The sequence below is a fragment of the Plasmodium gaboni genome, chromosome 3 (assembly GCF_001602025.1).
Source record: "Plasmodium gaboni strain SY75 chromosome 3, whole genome shotgun sequence".
In the NCBI taxonomy this organism is placed as follows: domain Eukaryota; phylum Apicomplexa; class Aconoidasida; order Haemosporida; family Plasmodiidae; genus Plasmodium; species Plasmodium gaboni.
In genome coordinates, this window is record NC_031483.1 from 803658 (window position 1) to 816753 (window position 13096).

The following is a 13096-nucleotide window of genomic DNA, read 5'->3' on the forward strand; positions in this document are numbered from 1 at the left end:
TATACTAAAGTTAAAATATTGTTTTTAAGATAAAACAAAAAATCATTTTATAAATATGAGAAAAGTATAAAATAATGACACATAAAAAATAATAAATAATAAGAAAATAATACTTTTACATATATATATTATATATATATATATTTATTTTGTATGACCGATTTTACTTAAAATTCAAAAGAAAATTTAAAAATTATATTATCTTTTTATAATGTATTTTTTATATTTTACATATATATATAAATATATATATGTATATATATTTTTTTTTTTTTTTTTTTTTTTGTTATTCATTCTGTGAACATATTATATGTACATAATATATATATAGAAGTGGGTATATATATAATATATATATTTATATATGTAACATTTGATCAAAAATAAAAATAAAAATATAGATTTTTATTATGCTCATATTATATATAGATTTATATATTACCATTTAATAATATTTATTATATATATATATATATATATATATATATATTTTTAATAATATCTTGAAATTTTCCTATTTTTTAAATATTATATATATATATATATATATATATATGTGGGATCTTATAAAATAGATATTTTTCTTTGCTTTTCTTTTTCTTTTTTTATTTATGGTCTTATTTTAAGGGTTATAATATATAAGAAAAAATGTTATGATACAAATAAAATATTATCTTTTATATCTTTTTTGTAAATATAACGTTTATTGGATCATAAAAGAAAAAAAAAGAATAAGAAGTTTTATTTGATAGGTTTTAAAAGTATTATAATCGTGAATATAGAATTATTTTTTGTGTGTCTATTAAAATGTACATGAGATAATTTTTTAAAAGTACAAAGATATTTAATATATATATATTAAATATATATATATATATATATATATATATGCTTATATTTTTATTTATTTATTTTCCAATTCAACATTTTACTCTTTAATGAATATATAAAAATTAATATTGTTCCTTCTTTCTTATAATATTCAAAAAATTGTCTATACGTACAGATCAAATGTTTTTTTTATTTTTTTTTGACCTTGTAATTTTATTTTTAAGAATGAAACAATGAAATCAGTGTTAGATAAAAATAAAAAGAAAGAAGATGAACAATTATTGAAAGCAAAAGAATTAAAAGAAAAAATTGAGTCCATGAAAAATGACTTGGGTATATATAAATATAAATAAATAAATATATATATATATATATATATATATATATAATATCTTCCTTACCATACAAAAAATAAATACACAAGAGGTTGTCCACCTATCATTATTATCTTTCTTATATGTATATTTTTATTATATTTTATTTATTTATTTATTTATTTATTTATTTATTTATTTATTTTCATTAGAATCTAAGACGAAGCTCATATGCTTGTTAAAAGAACAAAGAGAGAATAAGATAGAAAATATAAAAAAGCTAGAAATAGAAAATAAAAGCAATTATAAACATTTTTTAAGTGAATATGAAAATATATTAAATAATTATAAAATTATTGAAAAAGAAATTCATGAAATATTAAATGATTTAAAAATGTTGTGTGAGAGATCATATAATGAAATATGTAATAATGAATAATTATGAGCTTAAATGTTTTTATAGATATTATAATTTTATTTTCCAATGTTCTTTTTTTATGTAATATATATATATATATAGTAATATTATGTATGAATAAAAAATATACATATATATATATATATATATATATATATATATATATATATATGTCCATTTTCATATAATATTTTTCCTTTTTTTTTTTTTTTTTCTTTTAAAAAACTGTTATATATATATAAATATAGTACAACTGAAAAAAGAAAAAGAGAATATTTTCACTGATAAAAATTTAGTTCTAGAGGCTAAACAGAAAGAACTTGATACTAAAGTAGACGGTGTTGAATTAGAAATAATGAATCATTCATGTATGATAAATGTAAGAATAAAATTATTTTTATCATTCGATTTTTATATGTAAATGAATAAATATATATATATATATATATATTTATATTTATATGTACTTTCAAAGGATGTATTAAAAAAGATTAGAGAAATATTTAAAAAAACCCACGTCCAATATGAATATGAAGAAGGTATTATAAAAAAAAAAATATATATATATATTAACATATATAAAAAAATATGTGTATATATTTCTTCTTTTTTTTTTTTTTTTTTTTTTTTTTTGGTAGACTTAAAACCACTATTAATAAGATTACAACATATAAATGTCAACTCGGATGAAATAAAATAATACGCGAATATTTTATTTATTCTTTTAATAATGAAAAAATTATCTTAATGGGATGTTCAAGATGAAAAAAAAAAAAAAAAAAAAAAAAAAAAAAAAAAAAAAAAAAAAAAAGAAAAGAAAAATGAAATATATAAATATATACATATATACATATATATAACACATTAGTTGTACTATTTTTAATTGGTGAAAAAATATGTATACATATTAATAAAAAACATTTTCAGATAAGGGAGAAAAAAACAACTATGAAATTATTAAAATGATATAAAAGTGTTTACATATATATATATGTGTGTAGTATGTGGTTGTGAAAGGGAAAAAATTAAAAAATCATTTTAATGTTTCAATTCAGCTGTTAAGATGTTAGTAGCTTCCTTAGATTCTGGTAAGGCGTTTACATTTTTTCCTGCTTCTTCTTTTGGGTCAGTATGTAATTCCATTAATTTAGAAATATCTAATTTAGGTCTTTTAAGTATTTTGACTTTTCTAATAAGAACATTTTGTAAGGGATAAATTTTTTTGCATTGTTTTTCAATTTCTTTTCCAATAGATTCAGGAATAAATTTCTTTACTAAATCTTTTAATAAAACTTTACTAGCTTCAGCAGTCATAATATCAACCATTTTCTTTCTGATTTTTTTTATTTGGCTAGTTTGAGCATAGCAAGTACTTTTGGTTTGATTTTGCCTTTTTTTGGTAAAAGCAATACAAAACATTCTTAAATGATAATTATCTAAAGTTTTTACATCTGTATGTCCTTCTATTAATGTATATCCTTTTCTTATTAAAGAGCATAATTTATCTCTGGTTATACTTAATCCACAAAAGTCAGTATAACAATCTCTATTAATAATATGGTCACAACTTAATTTGATTTTCTTATGGGCTTGATCTTCATCGTTGTTAAGGTCGGCCAAGTTTACTTCATAAATTCTTCCCTTCAAACTATCAGTGGCCAATTCTAAAAGGAAAATAATATAAATGTATACATATATATATATATGTATATATTTACATATATATATGTTTCTATTTTTATTTTATTGTTTTTTCTTTTTTTCACTTACTCTTTCCTATCGTTTTTGTGACTAAGGTTTTACCAAAATTTCTGACCAAAAACATTTTTGGGGCCTTTAAATCATACCATTCTTTTTTTGTAAAAACATCTGTAACTTTTTTTTTTCCACCTTTTTTTCCCTTGGATGTTCTTTTATTTTTTCCTACTGCCATTTTTTTTTTATTTTATTTATTTATTTTTTTTTTTTTATATATTATATTATTAATATAAAAGAAATTAATAGTTTTAGAGGTTGATTAAATTTATAAAAATTTTAATTTTATTTAAAAATAAAATATTTTTTAAATATTAAGAAAAAAAAAAAAAAAGAACATATAATTTATTTAAATGTATAAACTGAAGATAAAAAAAAAAAAAAATAATGTGAAAATATTAAATTATTTTCATAAATGTATATAAATATATAAAATAGAAAAAAATAAAATTATAAAATTTTAATTATATATATAATATATATATATATATATATATATATATATAAAATGAGTAAATTTATATTTAATAGTAAAATATATATATATATATATATATATACTTATCTCATAATATAATATTATTACATATATATTATTAATTGAAATATATACATAATTATATATGTAATATATTATATAAATATTTATGGGTTCCTTATTTTTTAATACTGCTTTTTTTCACAAAAAATTATGAGAATTAAAAAAATTTCAATATATAATATAATTGCTATTAAATATATAATAATATATATGTATATTCTTATGTATATGTTTTCTTCTTTGAGGATCTGAGGGTTTACTCAATATATATATAATATATTTTTAAGTGAATATATTTTTTTTGTTTACATCAATATTATATATATATATTTATAACATTAAGATATATGAAGGTTTTAAATATATATAAAATAATATTTATATATATATTTATTATATGTATGTAGTATTTTATTTTTTTCTTTTTACTTAAAATATTTATTATATGGGCACTACATAATATTGTATATATAATTTTATATGATATATTTTTTTATGTGGTGATAAAGGGGGTATTTTCTTCCTATAATACATATTATTATATAAAAACACAAATGAAGAAAAAAAAAAAAAAAAAAATATAATATATATATATATATATATATAATTGAATATTAAGAAATAGTATTATATTTTATTATTCAAAAAATTATGTAATCATTTTATTTTATTTGTTTAATATAAAATATATTTATTTTAAATAAAGGAAAAAAAAAAAAAAATAAAATAAAATAAAAAGGAATAATAATATAATATATATTATATATATATGTATTATAGGAGGGGTAAAAAATTATAATATATATATATTTATATATATAATTGAATTTTTCGTAAGAGAATATTTAAAAATTTTTTGATTTATATTATCATTTAAAGTTAAATTATAAAATATGCATAATTATTTCTTTTAATATCTTAAAAATGTGTTATATGTTTTGAATTATTAAACGAATAATAAAAAAAAAAATAAAATAAAATAATAGTATATAAATGAGATTAAGAAAGAAATATACCTTGATATTACAATAGGATTAAATATTTTACGAAATGAAGAATAAAATATTTTATATATTGTATGAATTTCTTTTTATATTTACAATTATTCTTAAATCTACAATACAATCTGTTAACAAACTTATTGTATTTTCTTAATGATTTAAATTGAAAAAAAATGTTATTTAAAAAAATACTATAAAAAATAAATGTCCTTTTTTGATAAGCTTTAAAAATATATTTTAATCCTTTTTAAAAGTACACACAAATATATAAATATATATATATATGCATATATATATATATATATATATATATATATTTATTTATTTGTTGTCATGATATTTATCACATATATAATAATTATAGATTAATATATTTCATTTCTTTAAGATCACAATTAAACATAAAAAAAAAAAAAAATAAATAAATAAAATTATTTACACATAGTTGGCCAAGGTTGCATATATTATAATATAAAAAAAAAATATATATATATTTTATAAGAACTAAACAATTTGTAGAAAAATAATATATTTTTATATATTAAATGATATTATAATTTTTTTTTATTTCTTTATATATTTACTTGGGAATATTTATTATTTCAAGCTTTATTCTTTTTGAAAATATCAAATAGTATTTTGATAAAGTATTATTAATGTTGTAAAGAAAAAATTTCCACTTTATAATATATATATATATATATATGACATATGAAATAATATTATATTGGTAAACTTAAAAGTATCTTTTTACTTTTTCTTAGCTTTCAACAATTTTTGCTTAGCTTCTTCCTCAGCTCTGTACAGAAAAAATGAACAAATATATTTATTTATAAATAAAATAAAATAAAAATAATATTAAATATTTCAATAAAAAGGAAAAACATAAAAAATATATAAATTGAGATATTATATATTTTTCATCAGAAGGTACAGACATACATACATACATATATATATATATGTATATATATATAATATATTTATATAATATTAAAAAATTTAATGTACTTTTTTTTTTCTGCCATTTCTTTTTTAAAAGCAATATCTTCCTCTGTTAATTCTACTGGTCCTTTCTTTGCAGCTTTTAAAGGTTTTTTTTTTCCTCCCTTTAAAAAAAAAAAAAATTATGAATTTAGAAATATCTTGATATAGTTAATTTTCCATACAGATAATAATAGAAACATTCCACATTTATAAAAATTGTTCTTATTTTATATTTATCTTTTTTTAAAAATATGTTATGATAATAATGTACTACAAATATATATTAACCTGTGTGTTCAAAGGCATTTTTAAGATATTCGTAAATATATATAATTATGTATATTTATTAAAAAATATATTTTAATTTTAATATTGTATGGTAATTAAATGTACGTTTTTTTTATTATTATATTATATGTTTATATTAAAAAATTATTATAATTAAAAGAATGTAATAATAATAAAAATCAAAAAAAAAAAAAAAAAAAAAAAAATTTAAATGTATAATTAAGTTTAAATTTTTTTTTTCATACATATATATTTTTTCTTAGGTATTAGGAAAGAAACAAGAAATGAAAAGAATATATATATATATTATGTATATTATATATAATTATCAATATATAAAAAATTTGTTTAAATAATGATATTATGTAGTATATACACAATTATATTTTGAAATATTTGTATATATATATATATATATATATTAATGTAAAAAATATATTTCTTTTTCTTTTCTTTAATTTTAGTTTTTTTTTTTTTTTTTTTTTTTTAATATCTTTTCCTACAAAATTGTATTATATATATATTTATTTTTTTTTGAAGTATCATAAGAAGGTTATAATATATCATAAAAAAAAAAGAAAAAATAAATAATAATATATTATATACATATTTATATGTTTATATAATATAGTATTCAAATAATTATAAATATCCACAATTCTGTATATTTATATGTAGTATATATATATAAGAAATATACTTTTATATATTATAAAAATTCTTAAAACTTTATTCTATTAATAATTCTTAAAGATAAGATTATATATGTATTATAAAATTTTTAAAGGAATACACATATATATATATGTATGTATATGAATATGGTTTTTATGACATGTGAAAGAATATATATTTTAACATACATATAACTATATATATATATATATATATACAATTTGTAAGATTTATATTATAAATAAGAAGAATAAGTTTTAAGCTTATATATAAAATTTTATGAATCAAAAATTTTATAAAAACAAAATACAATATATATACATAATTATATAATTATAAAAGGGATAATTAACAGTTTTTGTTTTAATTTTATGTAAATTTTTTTTTTTCTTGTTTTATATTAGACAAGAAATGAAGAATATATATATATAAATATACATTTATGTATTTATATGTGAATTATGTGAACATAAGAAAAAGTGTTTAATTAGATATGTTTGATGATATATAATATAATTATAAAAAATATATATATGTGCACATATTTTTATGTGTATATGTATTTTATGTAGATATATTTCCTTAAATATATATAAAAAATATTTGTTGTTAATTATTTTTTGTGTGTGTGTGTGTGTGTATATTTGTTATTAATGTGAAAATTTTTATTATAAATATAATAAATACATATAGATAAACCTTATTCTATATTTTTTTTTTTTTTTGGAAAACACAACTTTTTAATATGTATATATGATTTATGTATTTTTTCTGAAAGAAAAAATCTAATTCATTTTAAGCATTAAGTTATAAAAAGAGGGAAGAATAATTGTGTAGATTCTTATCGCTCTTTTATTTTTATATATATATTATATATTTTATATATGGTAAAATAAATAAATATATATATGAAAACAATATATCTACATTTTATTATTTCCTAATTTTACTATAATAATATTAAATTGATATATATTATCGTAGATAATTTTTATTAGTATTATATAATATATATATATATATATATATTTTCATTTTTTTTTTTTTTTTTTTGTATGCATTTATCATTTTATATGTATCATTTAATGTCCATTTAATTGTTTATGTTATTATAAATGGAATGATCGTAAACCTTTTAAAATAATAATATGAAAGATCCTTTAAAAAAGAAAGAAAAGGAAAAAGGCTATTATAGCTGTTTAGATTTTGATAATTTGTATAAAAAAAAAAAAAAAAAAAAATTAAAGTATTCTATTAAAAGAGACAAGAATTTAAGTGACACAGAATTATATGAGAAGAACAAATTGGTTCTACGAAAAAAGAATAATAATACATATATTTCAAAACATAATATATTAAAAAAAAAGAAAGATGATGAAAAATTATGTTTGTTTAATAATGTAACAATATATAAAGATTATTTTGATAAAGGTGATGATAAGAATGATGATAAATTAAGAAACTTAAAAAAGATTTTAAGAATATATGAAAATGTGTCAACAAATGAAAAAAAGAAATTATATGAATTAATAAAATTCTTTTCTTTTTCTGAAGGAGGTTTTCAAAATAATAAATTACGACAGAAGGTATGGTTATTATTATTAGGATTTAATATAAATATATCGAAAGAGAAAAATTATAATGAACATCCAATATCTATATTATGTAGAAATCAAAAGAAAAAATTTAAATATCATGATAATTCGATAACATATTTTAAGTTAAAATGGAAAAGAAAAAAAGATAGTTTATATAACCATAAGAATAATAATAATTATTATTTTAATGGTGGGCAAAATAAGAAAATTAAAGAAAGGGAAAGGCTAAATAAAAGGAACAAAATTGAAAAAAAAAATAAGAAGAAATATATTTTAAGGAAAAATAATACGCATGATATTAATAATAATAAAAATGATGATAATAAAAATGGTAATTATAATAATGATGATAATAAAAATGGTAATTATAATAATGATGATAATAAAAATGGTAATTATAAAAATGATGATAATAAAAATGGTAATTATAATAATGATGATAATAAAAATGGTAATTATAATAATGATGATAATAATGATGATAATAATGTTGTTAATAATGATGATAATAATGATGATAATAATGTTCATAATAATCATAATGATCATGGTGTCCATGATGCTTTTTGTATTAATAATTCAAACTATTCATGTCCTTCTAATTCGTCAGTTATTTCTTTTTCTTCACATAATTCATATAATTCACACTCTACTTTATCATTTGAATCTATTTCTCACAATTCACTTAATTCGTCGAATTATTCTTTATATTCGCCCACATCATCCGTTTTGTCTTGTTCATCTGATTCTCCTCTTTCTTCTTCTTCTTCTTCTTCTGTGTGTTCCTTTGTTTCCAATTTTTCAAATAATCTTCAGAACGTTAACGATCAAATACGTGTTATAAAATCAAAAGGTGGCGAGGAAAAATCAGGAAGAGGTGAAAGAAGAATAAATAGAAAAAGAGGAAGGAGAAAGAAAAGATGCCCTCTGCATTTTTTCTCAGCTCGTGATTCATATGAAATTGGAGCATGTGAACATACAAAGCGTTCCGAGAGTTATTATGCTAAAAGAGAAAATTCGTTATTCTCAAATGTTTTTTTTTTTTATAAAAAAAATAAAAGAAATAGAAAAGGGCGATCTGGATGTTTGTATGATGTAAATAAAAGAGCAAAGAAATGCATTAAGAAAGAAACGAAAAGAATTATACATTCCATATTGAGTATTGATAAAGATAAAGAAAATTTTGATAAGAAAAAGAATAGGAAGTTTTTAATAAAATTATTAAAAATAATTTATAAGAATTTATTAGAAATAGATTTATATATAGTAGATTATATTATGAGAAAAGATGAATTAAAAGAAGGCAAAAGTGATATTTTAACATATTTAAAATATAATATAAAAAATAATTATAATATGAATTCAGATATGAGAAGATGGATAATTGATAGTGTATTATTAGATGAGAATGATAGAATACAAGTTAAAAAAGATGTAAAAAGAAGTGTAAATACATGGAATGTTCATAAATCTATTATATATGAAATAAAAAAGACATATCAATATATATTAAAAAATATTATATGTAGTATATTATATAAACATTCTAATAAAATATATTATGCTCAAGGTGTACATGATGTATGTTTAGTTTTTATAACATTATATTTTCATAAATTTTTTTTAAGATATAAAAAATATGTATTCTTAGAACATTTTATATCACGATATGTTGTTAATAAAATATGTAGTTGTATATATTCAAAAAGAAAAAAAGGGGGGATAGGAAAAAAAGGAGTGCCTTTTGTTTTTGACAATTCTTCTTCTGATGTGTTATCAGAAGATATGTATATAAAAAAGTATAGTTTGTGTAAGAAAAAGGAGGTGCATGTTGATATGGCATCTGGTGTTGACAATGTGAATGATAAGATGTATAATGAGACTAATGATGATACTAATAATTTGTTGCACGAAAGGAAAAACGTGCAAACTGTTGAGAAGGTATTAGATAATAATAATAATAATAATAATAATAGTAATAATAATAATAGTAATAATAATAATAGTAATAATAATAACTTATCAGGAATAGTGGAAAAGAATTTTTTAAATTTTGAAAATTTTGAAGAGTTCGAAAATTATTTTAAGAAAGGAGATAGTAATATTGTTGATATTAATTCAATTGATAATGTATATAATAATTGTTTAAAAAGGAAAAAAGGAAATATATATTTATATGATATATTTGAAGATAATATTAGTAATATGTTTGCAATGGAAGAAGAATATATTGAAAAAATATGTTTACTTAAGAATATAAATTTAAATAAATATATAAAATATAAAAAGAAGAAGAAGAAAAAAGAATATATAGTATATTTATTATGTGAACGATTTTTATTATTTTATATGATTGATTATTTAACATTATCATTAGATATATCAATTAAGAATACATTTAAAAGTATCGGTTTATTATTAAAATATTTAGATAATGAAGTATATAATGTTTTTTGTTTATTACAGAAAGAACAAGAAGGTGAAAATATGAAATATAATAATAAGAATTATAAAAAAAACTGTGATAAGAAAAATTCAAGAAATAGTTCTTTGAAATTAAGTGGTACAGAATTTTTTTTTTGTTTAAGTTGGGTGGTTACATATTATTCTCATGTATTAACTGAGTTTGATAAATTAGCTCGAATTTTTGATACCCTATTATCAAATAATGGTATATTTATAATATATTTTACAAGTGCCATTATATTATATAAAAAAGAAGAATTATTAAAGATAGCTAATAAAAAAAAAAAGGATCAAGGATATAATAATTTATATTCAGAAACACATTATATATTTCAGAATATGAAATGGAAAGATATAAATGTGGAAAATATTATAAAGAAAACATATTATTATATGAATTATAAAATTCCTTTTGATACCTTTTTAAATAAAATAAAAAAAAAAATCTCCTTCCCACCATTTTCACCCATATATAGTTATCCTTTTATTCTTCATCATTTTGATTATGAAACAAAACAAGAGGAATTGAAAAATATGACAGTAGAGAAGTCGATTTTGAATTTTTACACTTATAAGAATAAGGAATTTAATAATATACAAAATTGTGAATTGAAGGATATTACTTTGAAGGATAATTCTGTGAAGGATATTTCTGCTGGTCTCATGAGTGATGTAGCATCTTTAAAAAATAATAATAATACAAAAGAAATAAAAATAAAGGAAGCAAATAAGAAAAATAGTTTCAATAGTGATAATAATAATATAAGAAATAATATATCTAATGATTGTGTTAATAATAGTGATTGTAATAGCGCATATTATAATATATTGAGGGAAGAAAAATATAATAAAAAAAAAAAGAACAATATCAACAATAACAATAATAATAGAGATAATGAGAGTGTTAGTAGTTTTAAGGTGGATGAAGTTGATAATAGTAAATATATGAGCGATTTAGAAATTATTAATAATAACAAGAATGATAATAATATAAATATTAATATCAATAGTAATAATATCAATTTTAATAATTCCTATAATATGAAAATTGAATTAAGTAATATGAAAAGGTATGATAAATATATCGATCATATATTAAATGATGAAAAAAAGGATATAGATAAAAAAGACAGGAATGATGATATATATTTTAATAATAATTGTTGTAAGGATAATAATATTTATTTATATTATCCATATTCAATTTTATGTAATAATTTAGATTTAAATAATAATATATTAAAAAAGCATTTACTGGTGGAACATTTTTTTAAATATGTACTTTATGATTTTATTTTAAATTATGAAGGGATTTGTAAAAATTATCAAATGGCATCTCAAAAAATTTGGTATACTATTAAATATGTACATGTAAGAAGTGAAAAAGAAGTTATTATTTATAAAAGAAGAAAAGAAAAAGAAAGAAAAAAATGTGAAAAGATATTTCATAAAATGACTAGACATGTAATGTTATTATATATACATAAATATAATAAAAAGAAAAAGAAAAAATATATTTATATGAATTTTTTAAGAAAACATAAAAAAAGTTCTTTATCATTTAATCATTTTATAAGTAACAAGATGAAAATGAAGACAAACAATAAAATTAAAAGAAACCATAGTTATAAAAATAAAAATAATCATAAAAATAATCATAAAAATAATAATATTAATATTAGTAATAATAAAGCTAGAGCTATCATACCACCCATTTATAAATATGTTATTCAAAATAGTAATGTTATAAAAAATGATGTGTCTTGTAAAAAGGCAAAAATTAATAATCCATCATCAAATATAAAAGAAAATAATAAAAAGAAAATTTTTGAACATATTTTTTATCTTCTTAAAATGTCTATGCATAATTCCCCATATGTTCATTTCTTTTTAATTTTTTTTTTAATCACCTTATTTACATCCTTATTTTATTATCGTCGATAGGGAATATAAACACACCATAATATATAAGATATGATAATATATGAATATATAAACATGGACATATATATATATATATATATATATATATATATATATATATTTGTTGTTTTTATAAAAAGAATATGCAAAAAATTGTATATTATGATCACCAAATTATAAAAGAAATGTATAAAAGTTTTGTATATATTGTGATACTTATAAATATACACATAAGAATTATTAACAAGAGAAGGAAACATATTTATTTTATATTACAAACAAGAATGATTCAAAAATAA

General features: G+C 17.0%; 4 protein-coding genes across 4 annotated transcripts; 2 read left to right on the forward strand and 2 right to left on the reverse strand.

Annotated features, from left to right (window-relative positions):
* Nucleotides 1-1064: 1064 nt before the first annotated feature.
* PGSY75_0322800 (hypothetical protein) lies at nt 1065-2263 on the forward strand (the record flags this gene model as incomplete). Its single annotated transcript, XM_018784079.1, has 5 exons — nt 1065-1164; nt 1358-1546; nt 1812-1942; nt 2039-2102; nt 2202-2263. 5 exons carry the CDS (start codon nt 1065-1067, stop codon nt 2261-2263), a joined length of 546 nt encoding a protein of 181 aa, XP_018643662.1.
* Nucleotides 2264-2601: 338 nt separating this feature from the next.
* On the reverse strand, nt 2602-3496 carry PGSY75_0322900 (putative 40S ribosomal protein S3A; the record flags this gene model as incomplete). The annotated part of the gene is made up of 2 exons (XM_018784080.1): nt 2602-3227; nt 3334-3496. 2 exons carry the CDS (start codon nt 3494-3496, stop codon nt 2602-2604), a joined length of 789 nt encoding a protein of 262 aa, XP_018643663.1.
* A 2114-nt stretch (nt 3497-5610) lies between these two features.
* Nucleotides 5611-6153, reverse strand: PGSY75_0323000 (putative translation machinery-associated protein 7; the record flags this gene model as incomplete). The annotated part of the gene is made up of 3 exons (XM_018784081.1): nt 5611-5659; nt 5872-5969; nt 6136-6153. 3 exons carry the CDS (start codon nt 6151-6153, stop codon nt 5611-5613), a joined length of 165 nt encoding a protein of 54 aa, XP_018643664.1.
* Nucleotides 6154-7958: 1805 nt separating this feature from the next.
* PGSY75_0323100 (hypothetical protein) lies at nt 7959-12818 on the forward strand (the record flags this gene model as incomplete). The annotated part of the gene is made up of 1 exon (XM_018784082.1): nt 7959-12818. The coding sequence occupies one exon, from the start codon at nt 7959-7961 to the stop codon at nt 12816-12818; it is 4860 nt and encodes a 1619-aa protein (XP_018643665.1).
* Nucleotides 12819-13096: the final 278 nt, after the last annotated feature.